This window comes from Oncorhynchus gorbuscha, linkage group LG07 (genome assembly GCF_021184085.1).
Source record: "Oncorhynchus gorbuscha isolate QuinsamMale2020 ecotype Even-year linkage group LG07, OgorEven_v1.0, whole genome shotgun sequence".
NCBI lineage: Eukaryota > Metazoa > Chordata > Actinopteri > Salmoniformes > Salmonidae > Oncorhynchus > Oncorhynchus gorbuscha.
In genome coordinates, this window is record NC_060179.1 from 51,999,416 (window position 1) to 52,025,794 (window position 26,379).

General features: G+C 43.2%; 2 protein-coding genes across 2 annotated transcripts in view; both read left to right on the top strand.

Annotated features, from left to right (window-relative positions):
* Positions 1-214: 214 nt before the first annotated feature.
* Positions 215-7,939, top strand: LOC124039989 (retinol-binding protein 3-like). Its single transcript, XM_046356640.1, has 5 exons — positions 215-3,113; positions 5,747-6,061; positions 6,257-6,447; positions 6,659-6,801; positions 6,946-7,939. The coding sequence occupies exons 1-5, from the start codon at positions 417-419 to the stop codon at positions 7,272-7,274; spliced, it is 3,675 nt and encodes a 1,224-aa protein (XP_046212596.1). The 5' UTR covers positions 215-416; the 3' UTR covers positions 7,275-7,939.
* Positions 7,940-11,561: 3,622 nt separating this feature from the next.
* The window catches only part of LOC124039990 (anthrax toxin receptor 1-like), a 30,110-nt gene continuing 15,292 nt past the window's right edge, over positions 11,562-26,379 (top strand). Inside the window, exons 1-8 of the mRNA XM_046356641.1 lie at positions 11,562-12,243; positions 19,598-19,669; positions 23,679-23,750; positions 23,976-24,057; positions 24,177-24,207; positions 24,326-24,399; positions 24,508-24,576; positions 26,178-26,258. Coding sequence (XP_046212597.1) covers positions 12,086-12,243; positions 19,598-19,669; positions 23,679-23,750; positions 23,976-24,057; positions 24,177-24,207; positions 24,326-24,399; positions 24,508-24,576; positions 26,178-26,258 — 639 coding nt within the window. The 5' untranslated portion in view covers positions 11,562-12,085. The remainder of the gene's footprint in view (positions 12,244-19,597; positions 19,670-23,678; positions 23,751-23,975; positions 24,058-24,176; positions 24,208-24,325; positions 24,400-24,507; positions 24,577-26,177; positions 26,259-26,379) is intronic.

Genomic DNA, 26,379 nt, shown 5'->3' on the forward strand with positions numbered 1-26,379 from the left:
TCTTCTCTAATATATTTTCTCTATCTCATCCTCTTTTTTTTCAAGAAAATGTCTATGACATAGTAGAGCATTTCATAGAAATTCTAATAAAGAATATGGGATGCGAAGGTTTTTTGATTTGATTTGATGCCTAAAACTAAATACATCCCGACAGAAGCCTCGTTCTTTACAGTAATACAACAAATTAAATACAGTAAAACTAGAAAAGGTACTGGCATACCCAAATACCTACTTCATAATACCTTTGATGTTACATCTCCAATTTGAGAAAAAAATGTGTCTGTGTTTGTCTGGCGGACGCACCGCAGATAATACGATTAAAGGTTTATTGAGAACAGAAGCCTCTTATGTCGTTGTTGTTGTCCGAAACCTGCCGGTGAACACCATTCTCTCCTGACAAAGGACCGTCCCTCTGAATGAATGAACGCAGATCAAATATAACATTCTCCACCATAATGGCAGTAAGTCGGTTCTCACAAGCGTTGCTGGTGCTTTTTTGCCATGTTCTCTACTCCAGCGCTTCTTTCCAGCCAGCTCTGGTGCTGGATATGGCAAAAATTCTCCTCGACAACTACTGCTTCCCTGAGAATCTAGTCGGGATGCAGGAGGCCATTCAGCAAGCCATCGACAGCGGAGAAATCCTCAAAATATCTGACCGCAAGACCTTAGCATCTGTGCTGACGGCTGGCGTGCAGGGTGCACTCAATGACCCTCGGCTGACTGTGTCCTTCGAGCCAAACTTTGTCCCGGTGATGCCGCCCGCTCTCCCATCTCTTCCCACGGAGCAGCTCATCCGGCTGGTCAGAAACTCTGTGAAGCTGGAGTTCCTTGAGAACAATGTCGGCTACCTGAGGATCGACCGGATTATAGGGGAGGAGACCGCAGCCAAGCTTGGCCCGCTGCTCCAGGAAAACATCTGGACCAAGGTCACCCACGCCTCCTCGTTAATCTTTGATCTGCGCTACAGCACAGCTGGGGAGCTGGACGGAGTCCCTTTCATCATCTCCTACTTCTCCGACCCAGAACCTCTCATTCACATTGACACAGTGTTTGATCGGCCCTCCAACACCACTAAGGAGCTATGGACTATGTCATCTATCATGGGAGAGAGGTATGGAAAGAGAAAAGACCTCATCGTATTAACCAGTAAGCGTACTATGGGTGCAGCTGAGGCAATCGCCTACACTCTGAAGCATTTGAACAGGGCTATAATTGTTGGAGAGAGGTCAGCCGGGGGGTCAGTGAAAGTGCAGAAGATAAGAATAGGAGATTCTGGTTTCTACATCACAGTTCCTGTGGCCAGGTCAGTGAACCCAATAACAGGCCAAAGCTGGGAAGTGAGTGGAGTATCTCCCTCTGTAAATATCAATGCCAAGGAGGCTGTTGCCAATGCCAAAAATCTACTGGCTGTCAGGAGTGCCATTCCAAACGCTGTCCAGAGCGTCTCTGACATCATCAGGCAGTACTACTCATTCACAGACAGAGTACCGGCTCTCCTTCAACATCTGGAATCCACCGATTTTTTTTCTGTCATTTCAGAGGAGGACCTGGCGAATAAAATCAACTACGAACTGCAGTCTGTGTCAGAGGACCCTCGTCTGGTGATCAAACTGACCCAAGATCACCCGGTTATCATTGAGGAAGACTTTGAACTTGAGAACATACCAAACGATCCAGCATTTCTCACAAACCTGGTGGATACAGTCTTCAAAGTACGCATCTTAACTGGAAACACTGGTTATCTCCGCTTTGACAAGTTTGGAGACGTGTCAGTGATGGCCAAATTAGGAGAGCAGATTGCCCAAAAGATCTGGGAGCCCCTCAAAGACACAGAGAACCTCATCATCGATCTGCGATACAACACAGGTGGGTCCTCAGCTTCCATGGGCATCCTGCTCTCCTTCCTCCAAGACCCATCACAACAGTTCCACTTCTTCACCCTATACGACAGGATCCAGAACACCACCACTGAGTTTAACACGCTTTCCGGCCTCCCAGGCCCACCCTACGGGTCTAAACGGGGAGTGTACATCCTGACTAGTTACTATACTGCTGGTGCTGGGGAGGAATTTGCTTATCTGATGCAGTCTCTGCACCGTGGCACCGTCATCGGGGAAATCACATCCGGGACCCTGATGCACTCCAAGTCCTTCCAGGTGGAAGACACCGACATTGTCATCACCGTCCCCTTCATAAACATCATAGACAACAACGGGGAGTGCTGGCTAGGTGGAGGCGTGGTCCCTGACGCCATAGTGCTTGCTGAGGAGGCCGTTGACCACACCCATGAGATCATAGAGTTTCACAGGGAGGTTCGCTCACTGGTGGAGGGGACGGGGGAGCTGCTGGAAGTACACTACGCCATCCCTGAGGTTGCCAACAAGGTCAGCAGAGTGCTGCTCATCAAATGGGCCGAGGGCTCGTATCGATCGGTGGTGGACTATGAGTCTTTGGCATCCCAACTGACAGCTGACCTCCAGGAGACATCAGGTGACCACCGGCTGCACATATTCTACTGCGACATCGAACCCGAGTCTCTGCATGACATGCCAAAAATCCCAACAGCTGAGGAGGTGGGTTACATCATTGACGCGCTGTTCAAGATCGAGGTGATGCCCGGGAACGTGGGCTACTTCAGGTTCGACATGATGGCAGACATAGAAGTGATGAGAGCCATCGGCCCTGAGCTGATTAAACTGGTGTGGAGCAAGCTGGTGAACACGGACACAATGGTCATCGACATGAGATACAACACAGGTGGTTACTCCACAGCCATCCCACTCCTCTGCACCTACTTCTTCGATGCTGAGCCCCTGAGGCACCTCTACACCGTATTTGATCGCTCCACAACCACCATGACCGAGGTCATGACCCTGCCTCAGATCCAGGGTCAGAGGTACGGCTCCACCAAGGATATCTACATCCTCACTAGCCACATGACGGGGTCGGCTGCCGAGGCGTTCACGCGGACCATGAAGGACCTTAACAGGGCAACGGTGATCGGGGAGCCGACCATCGGAGGGTCCCTGTCCAGTGCCACCTATCAGATCGGGAACAGTATCCTGTATGCCTCCATACCTAACCAGGTGGTCTTGAGTGCTGTTACTGGGAAAGTGTGGAGTGTTTCCGGGGTCGAGCCGCACGTTGTTGCTCAGGCAAATGATGCTCTGAGTGTTGCACAGAGAATCATTGCAGCTAGGGTTTTAAAGCGAGATCAAGGGAAATAATGGTCATGTTATTGTTTCACTTTCCTGTAAATGTTTACTTTGTTTGTCCTGTATTTGTGAATTATGTTTTTTGTCGTGTGTGATTTCTAACAGAAATGTTATTTATTATAATTATTTTTCAGAAATCTGACATATCTGTGGTATAACATAACCGCCCCAAAGTTTGTAAAAAAAAAAATCAAAATATGGTTGAAAGTCTTTAAATAGTAGATTGCACATTAGTAATCCTTAAGGCACCTTATGAAAGCTTTCTTTTTGGACATGATTATAAACTAATTTAATAAACAGATCCTTGACTGTTGCAGGTCTGGGATGAAAGTAGTTGCCTTCGATGAATTTGACCTTTTGTATGAGAAATGTACAAATAAATCCTCTTGTTCATATTTCATGAATATCTAAATGTCTTCTTTTTTTTTATCTCCCCCGGGCTACATTTGTGTTGGCCTAAATATGTGTGAGGAGAAAGGGTTAATATTTCATTTAATTTCATTATACTATCATCATGTATTTAATCCGATTAATGCAAATACTTTCTATATGAATCTATTAATGAATTTCTTATTTGTCCTTTTTGTCATTTGTCAGGGATATGTAATTTGTCATGTTGCGAGTGAAACATCATATTGCCATAACGTAGAAGAGTCTTCAGACAGTCAGTAGAGGGAGCATTACCCATACAAACCTGTAGTGAACTACTGTGCTCAGTTCTCCTACTGTGTAGCATCAATGATATGAAATATCAACTGATTGTGAAGTGTCATGACCAAATAGAGGCCATATAGCTTCAGAAGAGGAACATCCATTATCTATTAGATACTGGTGGAGTAGGTTGAATCTAACTATATGGCAAATGTTATTGCTTGCGGGTAAGTTTTATTCCATTTCTAATCAACACTTGTTGAATAAACTGTTGAATAAACCTGTGAGTTATTATTACCCGAGACGGAACTATTTCGAGTTCAATGTGATATTTACAGACCATAATGCTTAGGGTCAGCCAACGGCACATTAAGAGAGAGGAGGGGGTGGATGGCTTGACTATTTCAAGTTCTATGTTCTAAGTATAATGCTGATTGATCATGTGCAGCACGAGTGAGAGATTATAAGCCTAAGTATGGTATAAGGACCTTTTGTCAAAATATACAGTTCAAGGTAACATTACACTTCACATCAACTAGCTGACCAACAGAAGGCCTGGTTTTAAGGTAGAAACAAAATAATAATTCATTCCGAAAACAATGATCTATTTAATTAACGCTGATCTACAATCAGTGAGCCTTATTCATCAAATGAAAAATATGCACAAATGTGTAACACATTCAGTGATGTGAATATTTCCACCAAGCATAATCTCAACTGACATTTGTGTCTAGTTAAACCTTACCTCACACGCATAGCAACAAGTATACATTGAACATCTATATCTTGGGCAATATGTTGCACCTACATTGTTGGCCTGTTATTGTCTTACCAAAGCACTCAAGATAAGAAGATTAAAGGTTTATTGTGAGGAAAATCCTCTTATGTGTGTGTTAACAGAAACCTTTCAGGAAAAAAGGTCTCATTTGACCAAGGACCACATTGCAGACGGACGTTCCACCGCAGAGTGGCTACTACTGTGGTTTACTGCTATCTAGAAACCCACCAAGATGGCAACGTCTCTCCTCTTGTTGGCATCGGTGCTGGTCCTCAGCAATGTGGCTGTCCACAGCGCTTTCGCACCCGACCTGATTGTCAGCATGGCTAAAATTCTCCTGGACAACTACTGCTCCCCGGAGAAACTGACTGGCATGCAGGAGGCCATTGGCGCTGCAAGCAGTAACACAGAGATCCTCAGCATTCCCGACCCTGACACTCTCGCCTCCGTCCTGACCGGTGGGGTCCAGAGCACCATCAGTGACACCCGGCTGGTCATCTCCCATGAGCCCAACTACGTCCCAGCGGTGGCCCCTGCCTTGCCACCCCTGCCCCCAGACCAGCTCATCGGTGTGCTCCAGAGCTCCATTAAGCTGGAGGTCCTGGAGGGCAACATCGGCTACCTGAGGATCGACCACATCATCGGGGAGGAGTTGGCCGACAAGATTGGCACCCTCCTCCTGGAGCTGGTCTGGAACAAGATCCTGCCCACGTCCGCTCTGATCTTTGACCTTCGCTACACAGGCAGCGGGGATCTGTCGGGCATCCCATACATTGTGTCTTATTTCACTGATGCCGAACCTCTGATTCACATTGACAGTGTGTACGACCGTCCCACCAACACCACCACCGAGATGTGGTCTATGCCCACACTGCTGGGCGAGAGGTACGGAACAAAGAAGCCTCTCATCATCCTGACCAGTGCAAACACCAAGGGAATTGCAGAGGACGTCGCCTATTGTCTGAAGAACCTCAAGAGGGCCACCATTGTCGGGGAGAAAACCGCTGGCGGGTCCGTGAAAATCGAAAAGATCAAGGTTGGGGACACTGACTTCTATGTCACAGTGCCCTCGGCTAAGTCCGTCAACCCCATCACAGGGAAGTCCTGGGAGGTCGCCGGCGTGATGCCCGATGTTGAGATCGATGCTGAAGATGCCCTGGCCGCTGCCATTAAGATCGTTAACCTCCGTGCCGAGGTCCCTGCCATTCTTGAGGCTACTGGCGCTCTGGTGGCCGACAACTACGCCTTTGAGAATGTCGGAGCGGACGTTGCGGAGAAGCTGGCGGCAACGAGCGGTGACTACAACTTGATATCTTCAAAGGTGGAGCTGGAAACAAAACTCTCCGCTGACCTCATGACACTGTCCGGAGACAAATGCCTGAAGACCACCCACAACATCCCAGCCCTGCCACCAATGGTAAGAAATGAATGTTGAATCGTAGCCTATGTAATACATTTAGCTATTGAGAATACTTTTATGTCAATCAAGATAACTTTTTTTAAATGGATATTTGCCTGAAACAATTGTCTGTTGAATTCAGTAGACCTTCAATAGAATAACATTGCATATCAATTATGGGGAATATTTTTGAGACATTTATGTTGATTTCAGAATCCATCTCCAGAGATGTTTATTGAGCTGATCAAGGTCTCATTCCACACGGATCTGTTTGAGAACAACATTGGTTACCTGCGCTTTGACATGTTTGGTGACTTCGAAGAGGTTCAGGCCATTGCCCAGATCATCGTGGAGCATGTGTGGAACAAAGTTGTTAACACTGATGCTCTGATTGTTGATCTCAGGTAGGACATCTCTTCATAGTGAAAATCAAAGCTCAAATTATGAGCATAGCAACTACCGGAAACATATTTATGTTCACTAAAATTAACAGAGTTAGAGAGTGGCTTACCATTTAGTTGGGGTAAATTTGGACAGTTGAACCATATGGAAAGGTTTTATTTCCTAAATGTTTAATTTTTCGTATTGAATGAGTTAGAAAATGTGTTTTTGCAGGAACAATGTGGGGGGACCCACCACTGCCATTGCAGGCTTCTGCTCCTACTTCTTTGATGCAGACAAGCAGGTCTTGCTGGACAAACTGTACGACAGACCCTCTGGCACCACTACGGAGCTGTGGTCTCTGTCTGAGCTCACTGGTAATGAACTTTCCAGTTTCATGATGTGTAGGCTACTGTATAACGAGTTTATCAATTTGGATAAAGCAGAATATAATTGTGGGCTGTCAGCAGAATAGAGCACGTCAGGGATAAAAACAAAAAATGACTCGTCTTCTTTCTCAGGCGCAAGGTACGGCACCAAGAAGAGCCTGATCATCCTGACCAGCGGGGCCACGGCCGGCGCCGCCGAGGAGTTTGTCTACATCATGAAGAAGCATGGCCGGGCCATGATTGTGGGCGAGACCACCAACGGCGCCTCCCACCCCCCTGAGACCTTCCGTGTGGGCGAGAGTGAAGTGTTCCTGAGCATCCCCACCACCCATTCAGATACAACGCAGGGCCCCGCATGGGAGGGGGCTGGGGTTGCCCCTCACATCCCTGTGCCAGCCGACGCAGCCTTGGACACTGCCAAGGGCATCCTCAACAAGCACTTCGCCGGCGCAAAGAAGTGAACTCCCTGACCGGGGAAGTTGGCAGGAAGTTGGGTTTAAGATCTTATGTTCTCAGAGGAACGAAGTATTTAGGGTACAGTTCAATGCACTTCATTGACCAAGTCTAGGGAGCCAGCCTCTGCACCTAAGCCTTCTTATCGTAGCCTGTTGTAGTGTTCTCATTTTGCAAGAATATGTGAGAGATTATGAACAAGATTGTGGTGGTTTTTACTTATAGTTTTTACTTACAAAAACTACTGTGATTGTAGACGGATTTAAGAAATGCTATACTGAAATGTGACTCTTAAAGAAGTGGTTCATAAACTACGAATGTGTTTGTGTTACTGATCCCCTAGCTCTTGGCCTTGGGGCTAAGATTTGTCAAAGCAGCTTCGCAAGAACATGAAAGCTGAAACTAGTTTAAAACGGTGCATTGAATCAAATGCTGAAACATATTTGCTTTTCCTCTGATATTCTTATGTATTTTCGAGTACCATTTTTTAGGACCTTTACAAACAAATTGTTCTGTCTGTTGGGGGTGCATTCTCTAATTTGATGCAGGGTCTTTTTGCTGTGTATGGGAAGAAGTGTTGTGTCCATACATAGTGACTTTCCATGTGAGGCAATTTGGGTTGCAGAAATTCCAATGGTGGGACACAATAAAGTCATTGAGAACACAAGAATAAGTATATATGTTGTGGATCAGAGGTTAGGAGTGGATCAATAAAGCCAAGCAGCTTATTATATTATATAACACCAAACACGTTTTTGCCCAACAATGGAATAACTACAAATCCAACCAGATTTTCTCAATTCAACACACTAACACCTCAAATGGAATCAATCCCACCCATTGTTACACAGACCAGTGAGATAAACTATATTTCAGCCCTGCAGCAAAAAACAACAACATTTCAGCACAACTATTCATTCAGATTAGAATTGTATTACCTTCCCAGAGCAAGTTTCTCAGTTCAAAAAAACACTTAACCATTCTGGTTTCTTCCTCCAGTTTCAACTTGGCCTGTTATCACAAACATAGTGTATTAGTATTATGTTAGAGGAGGTACGGTCAATACAATACAATTCAATGTACTCCCTTTGTCTCGTTCCAGAAGATAGCAGCGCAGCTCATTTCTAACAGGAACGTCGCTGTAACACCTCAGAGGCACACAGATACTGGTCACTGGGAGTGGATATCCAGTGAGTGGGCCAGCTTTTGGCAGACACAAAGACCTGTATTTTCAAAACACAAGGAGTTAAACAGGATCCAGTAAGTAAGGGAATAACTATACATAAACACGTGGAAAGCGAGGGGCAGGGGGTATTAGGATTTACTCCTGCTGAGGCTGATCACAGGCCACAAACAGTAGCTTTAGTGTAGCTGCATGTGCGTGCGTGCGTGCGTGCGTGCGTGCGTGTGTGCGTGTGTGTGTGTGCATGCTTGCTTGTGTGCATGTGTATGTGTGTGTGCGTGTGTGTGTATGTGCGTGCATGCGTGCATGTGTGTTGTGTGCGGGAGAATTGGAACATATTATGGAGAAAAACATGTCATAGGTCCAGTTTTCCTGCAGTCATCACTTTCATTTGATAACGCTTGTTTTGCTTGTCTCTGGAGGCGTAGCTTTGATTTACAGCTGACTCATGTGGTACCTGTATCAGCTTGCTGGCTATGGCTTAAATACTGTGGACACACAGCTCCTACCTGCTTGGCTCTTCAATATTTACACTGAAAACCTCCAGTAGGCAACGGAGAGAAGATACGAACGTGCAAATCAACATGTTATGTGTTCATTACAGTCCCAGCAATTGCATGTCATTCTAACTGTGTAATTACATGCCAATTCTATAGGCACTTCATTCCAAAGTGCTAATTAACTGGTAGGGCAAGTAAACAAGGGTTACGACTTAGTGAAGACTCATGCTTAAAAATAATGGATGGCTGCTTGTGTTTGAAAACAGTATAATTAGCCTAACTTACAGTGAGTAAGATTTTATCCTGAACAAATAAATTAACTTTGTTTGTCTAGGGAAGCATACATCCATTGTGCATATAACATTGTGGGCATATATGCTGTAATAAAAGCATGCAAAACAGCAAAGTGGTCAAATTAGAGAGCAGTGGCGGCCGCTGATTGGCAAAATACCGGGGGAGTGAGGTGGTTGTAGTTGTCAACAGAGCAGCATGGCAGAAATACGTTTTCAAACTCTAGCTACTTTAGACCCCTGTCCTTTGACTGCTTTTGGATATAGTTGTGTGGTTTATCAGGTCCCAGGCTCCCATGACTGTTATGATTATTTATTTAGAAGTTAATTACAATCTGCTTTTTGCTTTAGAGCCATCTGTACCTGATAAAGCAGAGCTAGTCTCACGGGCAGAAGTAAGCCGTCTGGCACAAATAGTCTGGCGCAGTGGCGGTTCTAGCTTGTATGCCCCCCCCCCCCAGAACCAGGGTGCCCACTCCGACAAGGTTAATTGACCCACAGTCCCCCACATGATATCATTGACGTGATGTGAAAATGAGCGATAGAAAACGGATGGCGCAAATGTCACCATTCCGATTTTTTTTTGTGCGGGTGCCCCGTGCCACCCACGGCGGCATCTTGCCCATGTCGCCTATACCTAAATCCGCTACTGGTCTGGCGCCAAGAGCCGAAGAAACAATCCAAGCAATGTTCGCATGGCCTATGTGCCCACGGAGGCGGGGCTACTGCTGGCAGTCACTGAGGGGCAGAGTAGTAGGTAACTGAACAGCTTGGTTTAAACTATATATTTTGGAAACAGGAAAATGTAAATGAGAATTTTAAACATAATCCATTATTTAATGTATATATATTTTTATGGGGTGCTTCCCCTAACGCCCTAATGGGTGGGATGCCACTGGTAGAGAGCCCTCAATTAAAATACTGACCTTTGCCACAGCCCTTCCATGCATTAGGCTATGGGTAGAATAGCCTTGAAAGGATGGTAATGCGAGACTACAGGTGAGGTAGATTCAGTGGCAAGTGGGATGTGGGATGCATGCCAGCAAAGCCACTATACAACAAAGCCCTAAACACATTATTTGCACTACAATGGTGACAAACGGTGCATAAATCTGTCCCAACAGTCCATTCAGTCTCATTTACTGCCTTTAAAAAAACATAGCTGATATGGCTGACTTGCTTAAACAAATGTGGTTTCTACTGACAATTGAGATGTACAAACAATAGCATAAAGGGGACGACAAGGGGATAGGAGGCAATCCGTAATAGCTAGGACAGACGTAGACAATACAACTATTTGTTTAGCTCTTTTGAAATGTACAGCAACAGAATTGAGAACATGGGCAGTTCTTACAGTGTTCTCCCTGTACACCAAGACAGAACCGTAGGATAAATAAAAGGGGCATATAAACAGACAAGGAAAGCTCTTACAATATTCGATGATTACATTTCTCTAAAACAGGTTAATGGCTAAATGTGCACCACCAAGTCAGAACAGTAAGCGAAATTAAGAGGGGTAAATAGACCAAAAAGGTAGGGTGAGGCACATGGGCTACTGACATCTTACTACACAACATACACTTAGTATGACTTTCTTAGCTACAGTATAACCTGGCATACCCTGGCTACAGTATCTCCCTGGCATATTACATCCCAGTTGTCTTGAACTCACTGAAGTCAAGTTTCGCAGTTCCGAGCATGGCCAATGTTGAATGTTAATAATTTAAACTTGGAAAAGAGCCCCGTAATCCCAGATGTGGGACCACACAGCCACTGTGACTGATTCCTTCCAAACCACTCATTGTTGATTTTGATTTAGCGATTTTCATCTTGTGGTGTAATGTTTATGTCCAATGGCCGATGAGCACCGATACATTGTTATCTCTAATTTCTCTTCATTATTTATCTTCATATGACAAGGATAAAAAATTATTTGCCATAAATATGTAGCAACACTTGTCGTTTTGCTAGTCCAGTTTAGGTCAGGTGTGTCTTGCCTGATCTTTCTCTTATGTCGGTTGGCTCACGCTAGGATGACATGTCTAATTAGGAAATAGCACTGAGATTTGTTTATCAAATAAATACCAAGTAGGCATACGTAATGATTTCGTAAATTATGATTACACTTGTATTGCCGAGTTGAGTTATTGGGCTACAATAACTTTCAGGACAGATGGGATTTTTCTATAACTACATCAGTGGATGCTCAGCTCATCACTTCGTTGTCCATGCCTGTTTTCATGCCTGTTTTCCAAAGTTTAGCTTCTTGAGAGGGAGGCGCAAGGTGGAATTTTTTTTCTCTCCTGGCAGAAATATGAAACCTGGTTCATTTCAGCCAAGTTTGTCCCAAGCTCCCAGTTCTTAACATTGCTTTGCATTGCCCGTTTCCATTTTGCTTTTTTAAACTAAAACTCGTTTTGACAATTTGACAGGAAACGTGCATTTTGTGAATTATCTATTCTAACGCAGTGAAACATCTGTATTTGTTTATAAAATAAACCTAGTACACTACCATTTAAAAAAGACGAATATGAAAGGATTATATGTTTATATCGGATAGTAAAATCACTCTGAACAAATTATTTTATATTTTTTCCTTGAGGAGAACAAAGTGCCGAAGGTTTTATGGTATTTCTCGCCCTCATCGCCCATCCAATATTTGCCAGGAGGGAGGCAGTAATTTCTGGAAACTGAGTGCAACAACAATCTCGACAGCTTTGACCGTGTGTTGTTTTGTTATGGGCATCTCTGCCTAGACAAGTAATTAAAACACTTTGGGGGATGTGAGACGGCATTGACTTTTTCCGATTGAGCTTTTGGAGGAATTTACCTTTTCGTGGGGAACAATGGCGAGGTTTTTGATGAAAATGTCTCTCGCCCTACTTTTCCTTGGATTTTTTATGTTCACTTTAGCATCCGTCAATGCTGAACCAGAACAAGTAGATAAAGAAGAGGAGGAAAGTACATGTCAAGGGGCTTTCGACTTGTATTTTGTGCTTGACAAGTAAGTTACTATCAAAATGCCACATTTATTATTATACTGCATAAGCTAAATAAACCCAAGACATGCCAAGCGTCTCTGGTTACACACATATGTCCATAGCATAGCCTACACTGTGCAAGTAAAATACAAAAGTTTTAGTGTTTTTACAACGTTGCAGACTGTTAATGCACTTACAAATAATGAGTAATGTAAATCAGCTATTCCAGCGCTTACAGCTGTTTCTGTAAAGTCTGACCTCTCTTTTTTTGCACAAGGCAGGGATAAATAATCTTTATAGGCTGCTCACAAATTAACTTGATAAATTCATGTTTCACCTCATTCAAGTCATTACTCAACAGGCAGTAGTGTGCGTGGTGATGCAGTCAGAGGCGGACTCTATGCATCGAACACACCGACATCGTCTTGCATTTTGGTCCAGAATGGTCCAGAATTACATTCATTTCCAATGAAACGCTGCGTTTTGCCTTTTCAGCATTGCGTTTGCAGAGGCATTGGCAGTGCGTTCGGTGTGCGTAGACGGCTTGACAGAAATGGTAGCACAGGGTGAATGTTGAACTTTTGTTGCATACATATCCAGATGATGTTGCGTACTATTTTGCGCAAAAATGCTGTCGGTGTGTTCGAATCGTTAGCTGAATAAGCAGTACAAGTGATCATATACTTCTCTGTATATTTTTGTATTCCTTCTGTCCTAATGGGGGAAGCATGATCTGTGCATGCCCGCGGGGACCTTTACAAGTCCCACTACTTACTTTTTCACATTAAAGAATGGGGAGTAAGACACAGTCTGTGCTGTCCTTACATGACTACCTACAACTCACATTCAGGAGTATAGTTTTCATAGAGTGGCCAATTCATGCATTTCCTCCTATCCACCCACATAGGAAAAATCTTTGTGGTTCCAACATCTTACGCTCCACCAGCAGCAGGCCTCTCTCACTGTCTCAGGAGAGAAAAGTAGACTATACAGACCTTTCTGTCCTGCTATAGCCTAAGCCTAGCGCCTTTATGTAGTAGGTCAGATCAGATTGAAGCATATTTTTTTTTTTAGATAGAATGTCATTTATCAACACAACTCATAGTAGATGTATGATTCAACCTTGATATATTGTGGCCCTGGTGTGTGGCCCTGGTTGAGGATGTTGGTGCCACTGTTTGAGGTTCCTGACTTCAAACAACCGAACCGCTCATTAGGGACATCCCCTCCTCCCTCAGGCCTGAGCTGTTTATTAGATGCACAGACCTACGATTAAGGTTAACAGGATGTATGGAGGTTAACAGGATATAGCCCTTTGTACAGTGGCTTGGCTACTGAGTCATGCTTAGGGTCTGGAGTTTTTCCTGAGCTGGAAGAACTCTGTGCCTTATTTACTGTATATTCTACGGGACCAAGAGTTTTTTTCTCCAGGCCAGGTCACGGGTAAAAACTCCTGCCTCTTGTCATGCTGCATCGGGCTACAACTAATCTACAGCTACTTGGTCTCGAGTTTCTTTGAATATCAGTCCATAAATGACTAGTTTATGGAAAAAATCTCCCCCAGCCAACTGGTCACTGAATAAAGGGAAATGGACCATGTGGGTATCATGTATCATTACTTTCGGGGTCCAAATGGATGGTGGATCAAAGAGAACCCATTTTAAGCCGTCCTATGTTGTGGCGTACCATAGGCCGACAGAGGTATGAGTTTGTGCTGAATCAGACTGGTAGGCCCTATCCTACAGTTTCGTAAGGAACACAACACAAAGGGATTGTTTTAGGCATGTTTCTAGCACCACAGACCGGTACTGATGCCAAATGTTCTGCACAATAAAGATCCTCAAAACACACTCCCTGGCCACCACTGTAGCTAATTCTCGTCAGGTGGTATGGGGAAACACCCTGGTTTTACCTTTGGTCTGCTAAAATAACTTCCTTGTCCTCACTTAGGGTACTTGTCACTGGCACGCCCACATTTACCACTTGTAGGACGCAAAAACACTGGCCCATGGGACATTCACCGTTTATAGGAAACAGGATTATGATGCGAGAAGCTCTGATGCTCTAGCAGATTTCCACAGATATCAGGGTGGTTCCATAAGATTTTGATCACTTTCAGCCCTTTTGATTTGAATAAAACCTTCCATGCATGTTTACCCACGGTAGAAGTGGTCAGAAAGTAACAATTTTTTTACCTGAATATCAAAACATTCAGGAGATCGAGGTTCTCAAAGTTTGACCTGTGTTGCATACCCCACCCTACCATTAGATATCCATATGATATCATTTGAAAGCTTTACAAAGAGAGATGTCAAAGTATTTTATAAAAAATGCTAAATGCATTTTTTTGCAAAAAAAAATGTAATGTAAAAAATGTATTTTAATGCAAAAATGCAGTTAAAATACAAATGTTACTTCTTTCATTTTTTACCTATAAAGCCAATTATCTAAAAACACGTAAACTCATATTTTTGTATACATTATGTTGTAGCTTAGACCCTATTTTGCATCATCAGAGTTGTTTGTGTTGTGCCCGCCATCGGTTGAGACTCGGCGTGCTCTTGAATACAGGCTCTTGAATGTCAGTCATGTTTTGTTTGATAAATGTACTAAAATGTGTGTAGAATTGACAAAGATGGTTGAATGTTCACACATCAGAGAATGTTTTTATTTTGCGTTTTTTAAAAATGAGGTTTCCCATTAGCCGACGCCAATGGCGACAGCTAGTCTTAATGTGCATTTGAGTGGGAATATCTGCTGTTTTAAATTATCAATCTTCCATAGGGAACCAATTGAAATCATAAATATAGATAGTTGACATTCGACAGTGTGTAGACCGGCGGCCATCTTTTTCGTTGTAATTGGAAGTTACATTTGAAATTGAAATGGTGTACCAGCTAAATTGCAGTGACCTAAAGGGATAGGTCCATTCTATGAATTATCTTTCTATGATTGAAATGACACCCACCCTGTATTCAAGAGTTATGCTGTGTCTCAACCAATGGAAGGCACAACACAAACACCTCAGATTATGTCAATTAGGGTCTAAACTAGAACATATGTGAAAATAAGACAAATCTGAGTTTACACATTTTTACATAATTGCTGTTGAAGATTAAAAGATTGCATAATTGCTCATTTATATAAAAAACAATCTTAAGATATTATACAATTGTTTGTAAGCTTTCAAATGATATCAAACTCAACCGTTTATCTTTTCCAGTGATGAAGACATGGAGGTCTAATGGTAGGGGTTGGGTATTCAAAATGGGTCAACTTTGAGCACCTCTATCTCCAGAATGTTTTGGCATTCAGTTCCAAAAAGTCACTTTCTGGCTGCTTCTACCATGGGCAAACATGCATGGAAGGTTTAATTCAAAGGGGGTGCGGTCAGAAAGTGATTGAATTCATATGGAACGACCCATCATGGTTTTCTGATCAAGCGATAGGGACAAATGGAAACAGTTATGTTTGGCACTTGTGTTTCCCCAATGGTCGCTGCATATAGCAGCCATTTTTTCCTCCTTTTCAAGTCTTCGTCATTCTTGTTCTTCTCCCAGACCGACATTGAAGTTGGATGTTAAGTCATGATCGTTTAAAAGTCCAAGCCAACCGGACTACAGCTGAAGTCTATAAATAATTGAAATACAGTATGTCACAACCTTCTCATTGTGGAATGCGCTTTTTGATCTATTCAGGACCATGGTGCCTCTTTGGCCTCCATAAAGCGCTAGAAGTAGCTTTTGGCACGTGTGTTTTGCAGGAGTAAGTGCCTTGTTAAATGTTGTCATACCGTCTAGAATTCCGAGTGGGTTGAGGGACCCGAGTGAGACAGACATTTTAAAGGAATTGCAGTCATTGAATGGCAGTCATTTATTGAGATGAAAAAATATTGCACCCGGAGAACATTTTGAAAAGAAGAAAGAGAGAGAGAGAGACAAAATATTCAAGAAAAAGAGAGAGTAGGAAAGAGAAAATAAAGATTGCAGATGGGGGCCTAGTACACAGCAAGTAGGCCTCAAGCTAAAAGTAGGTTAGTGGGTTCTCCGTACAAATCCCTATGCAGAGTCAGTTAATTGGTCGCAGACTGGGGTGGTTCTTACCATGCAGGCCCATCTGGAATGTGACACTAGCTTCATGGTGTTGAATTTTCCCCTCAACACGCGTGAGAGCAGAACCCATCGACTTTACTGAGCGCCTGGCCTGATGGAGCTTTTTCCCCTAGACCCCTGGCCCAGACCGACTGAACCCTCTCTCTCTGTCTGTTTGTCTCACTCACTCTCTCTCTCTCTCTCTCTCTCTCTCTCTCTCTCTCTCTCTCTCTCTCTCTCTCTCTCTCTCTCTCTCTCTCTCTCTCTGACTCACTTCATTTGGCTGGTTCTAGCAGTGCGTTTTCAAACAGTCAGCATACAGAAAGGCTTGATTAAAAATAAAATGTATTTACTCCGGGTCGTCCGGGCTGTTTAAAATAATGAATACTTACTCTGACATCTAGCACAGTCCTGACATGGTCTGTTTAATGATCCATGTTGCCTCCCCGAGTGCCATGAGGTGTTTGGATACAGTACAGCTAAAGCAATCAAATCAAATGCTCTAGAAAAGTAGAGACATAGTTGTTGCTTGTGGCCTTGAGACCATAGCCTGTCAAACTGGGTGTACACTACACGGTTTTGGCCCCAATCTAGCTGTCCCAGACAAGTTTTTGAGATTGGAGACAAAATCCCCATGTCGTTGCCTACTTGGGGCGCAATCTCAGGGCGACCGATCCCATTTTTGAGCAGTTCCAGAAGTCCAAATATTTTCGACATGTTGGATGGGCACAAAATCTGCAATGCTCTTGTAGTGTGAGAAATGCAACGACAAGATTTTTAGAATGGTGATCAGCAGATAGCCTAGTGGTTAGAATGTTGGACTAGTAACCGAAAAGTTGCAAGATTGAATCCCTGAGCTGTCGTTCTGCCCCTTAACAAGGCAGTTAACCCACTGTTCCTAGGCTGTCATTGAAAATAAGAATTTGCTCTTAACTGATTTGCCTAGTTAAATAAAGGTAAAATATATATATCTTTTTTTAAATAGCCAATCAGAGCTCTCCAGAGAAGGAGCCAGTGAGATGACGCATTGTATTGCATCACCCAGAATGTGTACTCTCGAGCAGGAGCCATGACCATCATTAGTATGCATTTGTACTTGCCCAAGTGTCAAATCGTTACATCTCTGACAAGGTCTTTACACACAATGTCATTCAATTCCAAATGTATTGGCTAGATATTTCAACTCTGTATGGCAAGTGTGAATGTTTGACTGAAAATGTTTACGAAGCTGCTTTGAGCCACAGCTAGTTCCAGCTATCACATTACATCCTTGTTTTAGCGAGACAGCGTGGTATCAAGAATCGTCACGACCAAAGGAAGAATCTTGTAGTGTGTGACCCCCCCCCCGGCGGTGCCACATTGTTTAGTGTGCACACCACCGCCAAGACAACAATAAATGACAGGAAAGATGGTCGTCTAATGTGAAGGTCTCGCATAGCATCAGTCATCCTGTTGTTCTCCAGGGCAGGTTTAAAGGACTTGGTCAGAGCACTGACCTCACCGGTCCCTCAAATGTGAGGATGCTGATCTATTTTGGCCTTTTGTCACTTGTTTGGGCTGACAGACAAGGCACTGGACTGTACATATTCAAAGGATATTTTCAGCCTCCCCTCGCAGATGACATGAATATAAAGCCAACACGTTGCTTTAATTATCCCTTGTCCTAATGTTACCCCGATCAATCTCTCTCTCTCTCTCTCTCTCTCTCTCTCTCTCTCTCTCTCTCTCTCTCTCTCTCTCTCTCTCTCTCTCTCTCTCTCTCTCTCTCATATATAAGTATAGTCAGAGGATCTATCAATTGTATAACACACTAGGAAAAGGAAACATATACTCAGTCATTTTATGATATAATCTCCAACTCCTATTGTCAAGGCCTTAATCATTTTAGTCAACAAAGCTGTTGAAGCTTGGGTTAACAACTTCCGAAACATTTTACATGAACAAAACCCAAACCTTTGAGCTGTAATGGTTTGACTCAGTCTATTAAAATTACATCAAAGAAGAGGTACCACAAACATTTTCAACGAGGATCTTACAAGAAAATAGCCCACTTCCTTTCCTAATGCTGTTTATACAGGTGAGGAAACTGCAAGCTCGGCCACAATCCCACGACTGCCTGGTACCTCAGAGAACAGTCGTGTCCAACACAAATAATATCCATCGTAATGCACAAAATATCCGAGGCGGGAGTTCTTAGCTTAACCCGTCTTAGAAAAACACTGAAACACTATCCCTATATGACTGTACAAGTACATGAAAGAAGCCATTTTGAGTTGCAGCATTTTCCCCTTGTAATGAAACAAACTTGCGTCCCTGACAGACTGTCTCTTCCATCAAGTCAGGCCAATCCAACTGTGTGTTGCCACGTCAGATGAACACTGTTTATCCAACACATTTGTTGAACATCCAATAAGCCGTTAGCTGGACTCCCCCACAAGTTTTATTTGGGTAAGGCTTGTTTAGTTTGAAAAGTCTTGCCCTCACAGGGTGCATTGATTCAGACGGATGCAATGCCTTGATGTGCTGGACAAACAGGAAGTTTGTTGGAGGGAAAAACAAGAACAAGGGAGGGAGATAGCTTCTGAAATAATATACACAACTCTCTGTCTGCTAAGTATATCATGTATGCTTATCCTACACAATAACAACAAAAAATGTACACCAGGAAACCAGTACGGAGACTAAACTGGGAAACAAATTAATGTTATGTCTGGCCCCAGATTAGAACTATGTGACATCCATGTGCGGCTTTGTCAGTAGCTTTGTCCTATTTCAAGCTATTGCTTCAGCTAACGGGTGTGGTTTGGTTCAGTTCAACCAATTAGCTTATTTCCCATGTTTTATATCCTTCAGTAACGAGTCACCGCCACAACCCCCAGCCAGGTCTCTTCCTTCCATTCACACGTGGGTCTGAGAGGAAATGAAGCTCTTCACTGTGGTCCCTCAGGGAGGCTCAGAGCTGTTTCCTCAGCCCCATGGGAGTTGAGCTGGGCAGTTTGCTAAATTAGTCATGACTGGTCCTCAGATGTGTCCTAACCTACTTTCCTCCTTTTCCCGAACGCATGGAGTTAGTTTGTGTCAATGGAGATTTTCCGTGACACATTGCTAGGCCAGTCCGCTTAATAATGATATCTATGCTAGGATTGTGTGTGTTCACTTTATATTTTGCATACAATTTCTTTGCTAGGAGGTGTTGGATAAACATATAGGAAATGTGTGAAGTGTGGTTTTAAACAACAGTTCTTCATATGATTTAAGTATTCATCTGTTTATCTTCCTTTCTAAGATCTGGCAGTGTCAAAAACCACTGGATAGAAATCTACTCCTTTGTGGAGCATCTAGCTGAAAAGTTTATCAGGTAAGAGAACGTCAGAAAAATATTTGCAACATCATGTATTGAAAGAAATATTTTTTTTGTAATGGATTGAGATATAGCCTATATTGAGCCAACGTGAATCCTACTTACTTTTGAAGTATAGGAACATCTCATGAAGAAGATATCAAATCAAATCAAATGTATTTATATAGCCCTTCGTACATCAGCTGATATCTCAAAGTGCTGTACAGAAACCCAGCCTAAAACCCCAAACAGCAAGCAATGCAGGTGTAGAAGCACGGTGGCTAGGAAAAACTCCCTAGAAAGGCCAAAACCTAGGAAGAAACCTAGAGAGGAACCAGGCTATGAGGTGTGGCCAGTCCTCTTCTGGCTGTGCCAGGTGGAGATTATAACAGAACTTGGCCAAGATGTTCAAATGTTCATAAATGACCAGCATGGTCAAATAATAATAATCACAGGCAGAACAGTTGAAACTCGATTGGCAGCACGGCCAGGTGGACTGGGGACAGCAAGGAGTCTTCATGTCAGGTAGTCCTGAGGCATGGTCCTCGGGCTCAGGTCCTCCGAGAGAGACAAAGAAAGAGAGAAAGAGAGAATTAGAGAGAGCATACTTAAATTCACATAGGACACTGGATAAGACAGGAGAAGTACTCCAGATATAACAGACTGATCCTACCCCCCCGACACATATACTACTGCAGCATAAATACTGGAGGCTGAGACAGGAGGGGTCAGGAGACACTGTGGCCCCTTCCGATGACACCCCCGGACAGGGTCAAACAGGAAGTATATAACCCCACCCACTTTGCCAAAGCACAGCCCCCACACCACTAGAGGGATATCTTCAACCACCAACTTACCATCCTGAGACAAGGCCGAGTATAGCCCACCAAGACCTCCGCCCGCGGCACAACCCAAGGGGGGGCGCCAACCGAGACAGGAAGATCACATCAGTGACTCAACCCACTCAAGTGACGCACCCCTCCTAGGGACGGCATGAAAGAGTACCAGTAAGCCAGTGACTCAGCCCCTGTAATAGGGTTAGAGGCAGAGAATCCCAGTGGAAAGAGGGGAACCAGCCAGGCAGAGACAGCAAGGGCGGTTCGTTGCTCTAGAGCCTTTCCGTTCACCTTCACACTCCTGGGCCAGACTACACTCAATCATATGACCCACTGAAGAGATGAGTCTTCAGTAAAGACTTAAAGGTTGAGACCGAGTTTGCTTCTCTGACATGGGTAGGCAGACCGTTCCATAAAAATTGAGCTCTATAGGAGAAAGCCCTGCCTCCAGCTGTTTGCTTAGAAATTCTAGGGACAATTAGGAGGCCTGCATCTTGTGACCGTAGCGTACGTGTAGGTATGTACGGCAGGACCAAATCAGAGAGATAGGTAGGAGCAAGCCCATGTAATGCTTTGTAGGTTAGCAGTAAAACCTTGAAATCAGCCCTTGCCTTAACAGGAAGCCAGTGTAGGGAGGCTAGCACTGGAGTAATATGATACATTTTTTGAGTTATAGTCAGGATTCTAGCAGCCGTATTTAGCACAAACTGAAGTTTATTTAGTGCTTTATCCGGGTAGCCGGAAAGTAGAGCATTGCAGTAGTCTAACCTAGAAGTAACAAAAGCATGGATAAATTTTTCTGCGTCATTTTTGGACAGAAAGTTTCTGATTTTTGCAATGTTACGTAGATGGAAAAAAGCTGTCCTTGAAACAGTCTTGTTATGTTTGTCAAAAGAGAGATCAGGGCCAAGAGTAATGCCGAGGTCCTTCACGGTTTTATTTAAAACGGTTTTATTTAAATAAAAATAAAAAACTATATGCCATTTAGCAGACGCTTTTATCCAAAGCGACTTACAGTCATATGTGCAAACATATTTGAGACGACTGTACAACCATTAAGATTAATTGTCAGATTCAACAGAAGATCTCTTTGTTTCTCTGGACCTAGAACAAGCATCTCTGTTTTGTCCGAGTTTAAAAGTAGAACGTTTGCAGCCATCCACTTCCTTATGTCTGAAGCACAGGCTTCTAGCGAGGGCAACTTTGGGGCTTCACCATGTTTCATTGAAATGCACAGCTATGTGTCATCCGCATAGCAGTGAAGGTTAACATTATGTTTTCAAATGACATCCCCCAAGAGGTAAAATATATAGTGAAAACAATAGTGGTCCTAAAACGGTACATTGAGGAACACCGAAATGTACAGTTGATTTGTCAGAGGACAAACCATTCACAGAGACAAACTGATATCTTTCCGACAGATAAGATCTAAACCAGGCCAGAACATGTCCATGTAGACCAATTTGGGTTTCCAATCTCTCCAAAAGAATGTGGTGATCGATGGTATCAAAAGCAGCACTAAGGTCCGGGAGCACGAGGACAGATGCAAAGCCTCAGTCTGATGCCATTAAAAGGTCGTTTACCACCTTCACGTGCAGTCTCAGTGCTATGATGTGATCTAAAACAAGACTGACTTTATTATTGTGCCACCAGATGTTTGCATATACTAGTAAAGTTACCAAGATTATTAGTAGGGCTGCACGATATGGGCAAAAAAGACAAATTGCGATTTTTCAACCAAAAATTGTGATTTGACTTGCAATATAGATCAAAACACTTGGGTGAACTGTTGGAATCATAGAAATAGAATGATTGTGTTGTTTGGCATAACAACAAATGAAAAAGCCAGCTAGGAGTTATGGCAGGGTAGGAACCAACGTGTTGGTCTGTGTTTCCCAGAGGATCCTAATCACATTTAAGTAGTCATTGCACAAACATGCTGATCTACACCCCCCCCCCCCATAAAAAAGGAACGCAGTCCGGCTTTCAACTTACTCTTGAAATTTGTAATCGTAGAATGCACAAGGTGCAATTTCTAAATTGGGTAACGCGTCAGCAGTTTTCCTCTTGTCGTCAGTCATTGAAGACCTTAGAGAGCTATTTATAACTTGTCAGAAATGTCCAGATCAACTAGCACATGTCAGCTAACATTTGTTTTGCCCATTGACTTTGTTGTAATGTTTGTCACTCAAGTATCACATGAACACACATAAGACATGGCAAAAAGTGTAGAATTGCAGGAAGTTAGCTTGAAAATGGCAACAACAACAAAAGTATCCATCCCTATGCATAATGAATAGAATTGCCGGAAATAAGCTTTAAACCTGCAGCAATTTCTCTCCGCCAACAAGAGGGGTGTGAACAGTTTGTGTCATGAACAGTGTGAAAGAGGGTTGCGGATAAATATTGTTATGCATAAATTATTTTCTTGGGTTTTATTCTAGTTGCACTGGTGCTCCCAAAATGAAACTCCAGATCGCACAGCAAAATATTTTTTTGCATATGCTGCTTACCATCCCACCGCTGTAATGGCATGTGTCATGAACATAATGGCAGGTCGAGACGTTCAAGCTGGGAGAGTAGTATGGACATCTAATGTAGATAGTTTGCTACCTCAATTTGGTTGGTATGGTTTTGCATCATTACCAGAGTCTCAAAAACAACAGCTGAAACCATGGAATTGAGTTTCAATGTGCTGTAGTATTGCAAGCAACATGCTCACTTCAATGTATGTATTTGTCTGACAAATGGTGTCCTGAATCCTTGTTAGCGTGGCACGTACACAAACAATAGGACAGAACTCACCACACAAGAGAATTCTGACTTATGCTTAGATGCATGGACATCAGAGGAGGCTGGTGGGGGGAGCTATAGGTGGACGGGCTCATAGTAATGGCCGGGAATAGAATCATTTGAAGGGAGTCAAACTTGGTTTGATACCATTCCATGTCCTTTATTACAGCCACTATAATGTGCCCGTCCTCGTATAGCTCTTCCCACCAGCCTCCTCTGATGGACTTTTTGACGTTAAAACACATGCTTGCATATCACAATAAATCAGTGAAATAAACATTTTGGAGTGTGTGGTCCCTTTAGTTTGTTGTTTGTTGTTTGTTTATTGGTTGAGGTCAAACATAGTATGTACAGCGTACAGTATATCTAACCCTTGTGTTTGTTTGTTGTTTTTACAGCCCCATGTTGAGAATGTCCTTTATTGTGTTCTCATCCAGAGGAACCACTCTCATGAGACTGACAGAAAACAGGTACACTAAAATGTTGGGGTTGCGTCCCAAATGGTACATTATTCCCTTTATAGGGAACACGGTGCCATTTGGGACTCACCGTTTGTCGTGTATGAGGACTTTTGAAAGTTATGAAGCCCTCTAAAACGTTGATCTGTTTTACTCAGCAATGACGTTTTAAAGACCAGCCACGGACATTTTCAGTGACACGTGATTTGTGATCTGTGGTCTGTGTTGTTTGTTCAGGGTGGAGATAAGAAAGGGATTGAATGTGTTGAAGAGAGAGATACCGGGTGGAGACACCTTCATGCACCTGGGCTTGGAAAGGGTACTTATCTCTTTCTGACTGGGTTCTTACTTTACCACACGTTATTTACCTGTTAAACATATAGTTTTGAAAGAGAAAAAAAACTGAAGAATAAGAATAATATTGTCTTCTCTTTTCAGGCAAATGAGCAGATACACCATGAAAACTTTGGTAAGCGTCCAATGACGACCGTCACTAGATCTCGACCTACATTTTTTTTTAATCGCTCCCATTTTTTTCTTACTTGGCCATGTTGAGGTCTTACCATTGATTGACCTCTCCGTTACAGGAACAGCAAGTGTTATCATTGCCTTGACGGATGGGGAGCTGAACGAACACCAGCTCGTCACTGCACAACAGGAGGTATTCAAATAGGATTATAGGGTTCACCTTCCTGTTGATGTAAAGGAAGGACAAATGTAAAAACCTGCTCTCTGGGGTTGATTCTTGTTTGTTTTGTTTAACCAACAGGCGGAGAGAAGCCGATCTCTAGGAGCTATGGTGTACTGTGTTGGAGTGAAAGACTTCAACGAGACACAGGTAACGATTTAGTTTGCAGTGAAACAGACACATGTCCTCTTCCCCTGTGAAAACATATTTTTGTTATTAAACCAAAAAAGTACAGAATTACATGCAGTATACTACTCACTCAATATTCTTTCACTACAACGATTACAATATGTGCTATTTATTTTTAGTAACCCGTTTGCAGACTATGTCTCGTGTAATTGTATCTATCTACACACCTTGAACCTGAGCTTGCTTGTGAGGTTGGTAGGGCTACTTATACACCAGGCTGCGCATTAATGATAGAGAAATTAGGCGATTTGACTAGCATGCAAACGATTGACATATTAGCTAAGAAGAATGTTTCAGAGTCATGCAGGGTTAAACTGGATTCGAAACCTGATTGGCCCCTTGTATCATTCTACCACCCAGATTGACTTTCAAAAATGCCTGGACATAATATACTGTACTATACCTGTGTATACTATACCTGTCAAGGTACAGTAGTTTAGGCACCTGTCCAATGTCGTTTGTACATTAGGATTGTACCTGATTGTGCTTAGTGCGCCTATCATTGTACTGTTATTCTCCCCCTGACCTGGTCATGCATGTAGAGAAGATGGAGCCGTACACTCTTTAACCTCTTCAACCTATGGGGGCGCACTGTCATTATTGGATAAAAAAACGTGCCCGTTTTAAGCGCAATATTTTGTCACAAAAAGATGCTCGACTGTGCATATAATTGGCAGCTTTGGAAAGAAAACACTCTGATGTTTCCAAAACTGCAAAGATATTATCTGTGAGTGCCCCAGAACTGATGCAACAGGCGAAACCAAGATGAAACTTCAAACAGGAAATGAGCAGGATTTTTGAGGCTCTGTTTTTCATTGTCTCCTTATATGGCTGTGAAAGCACCACGAATTAGCCTGCCCTTTCTATCGTTTCTCCAAGTTGTCTGCAGCGTTGTGACGTATTTGTAGGCATATCATTGGAAGATTGGCCATAAGAGACTACATTTACCAGGGGTCCGCCCGGTGTCCTTTGTTGAAATTGTTGCGTAATCTCCAAGCTGCTCGCATTCATCCATGTGATTGATACAGAGAGGAGACTTCCAGGAATGATATATCATGAAGAGATATGTGAAAAACACCTTGAGAATTGATTCTAAACAACTTTTACCATGTTTCAGTCGATATTATGGAGTTAAAAAAGGTCCCAAATGGTTTCTTCAGCTTTCCCCATAGGATAACCTTTTTGGTTCCAGGTAGAACCCTTTTTGGTTCTAGGTAGAGCCCTTTTGGGTTCCATGTAGAACTCCCTGTGGAAACGGTTGTATATGGAACCCAAAAGGGTTCTACCTGGAACCAAAAAGGGTTCTACCTGGAATCAAAAAGGGTTCTTCAAAGGGTTCTCTTATGGGGACAGCCGAAGAATGCGTTTAGATTCTAGATAGCCTTTCTTCTAAGACTATAGAGAAACAATATAATTCTCAAATCAAGTGTTCCCTGAAATCTTCACTGAAGAGAATGGGTCATGATGTAAATAATATGTGTCTGTCTCTGGTTCCTGAGATGTGAGCTAGGAGGAAGCACTGGGCCTTTGTAAATAAACCTGCTCTCTCCTTCCCCCTGTAGCTGGCCACCATAGCAGACACCATCGAGCACGTGTTTCCTGTGATGGGCGGCTTCGTAGCCCTGCGAGGAGTGATCGACTCGGTAAATAAACCCCGGACAGAAAGGAGAGACAGTCCTGTTTCACGAGACATACCTTCAAAGAAAGATCAAATAAAGATGAAAAGACAAAATAGACAAAGATGTTGTAATCTACAGCTACCGA

Excerpts from the sequence above, each read along its gene's own strand:
- LOC124039989 (XM_046356640.1), top strand. The coding sequence starts at position 417 with ATGAATGAACGCAGATCAAATATAACATTCTCCACCATAATGGCAGTA. Across the intron at positions 3,114-5,746 it reads TGAGTGCTGTTACTGGGAAA|TCCTGGGAGGTCGCCGGCGT; the intron begins GTGTGGAGTGTT and ends ATCACAGGGAAG. Across the intron at positions 6,448-6,658 it reads GCTCTGATTGTTGATCTCAG|GAACAATGTGGGGGGACCCA; the intron begins GTAGGACATCTC and ends GTGTTTTTGCAG.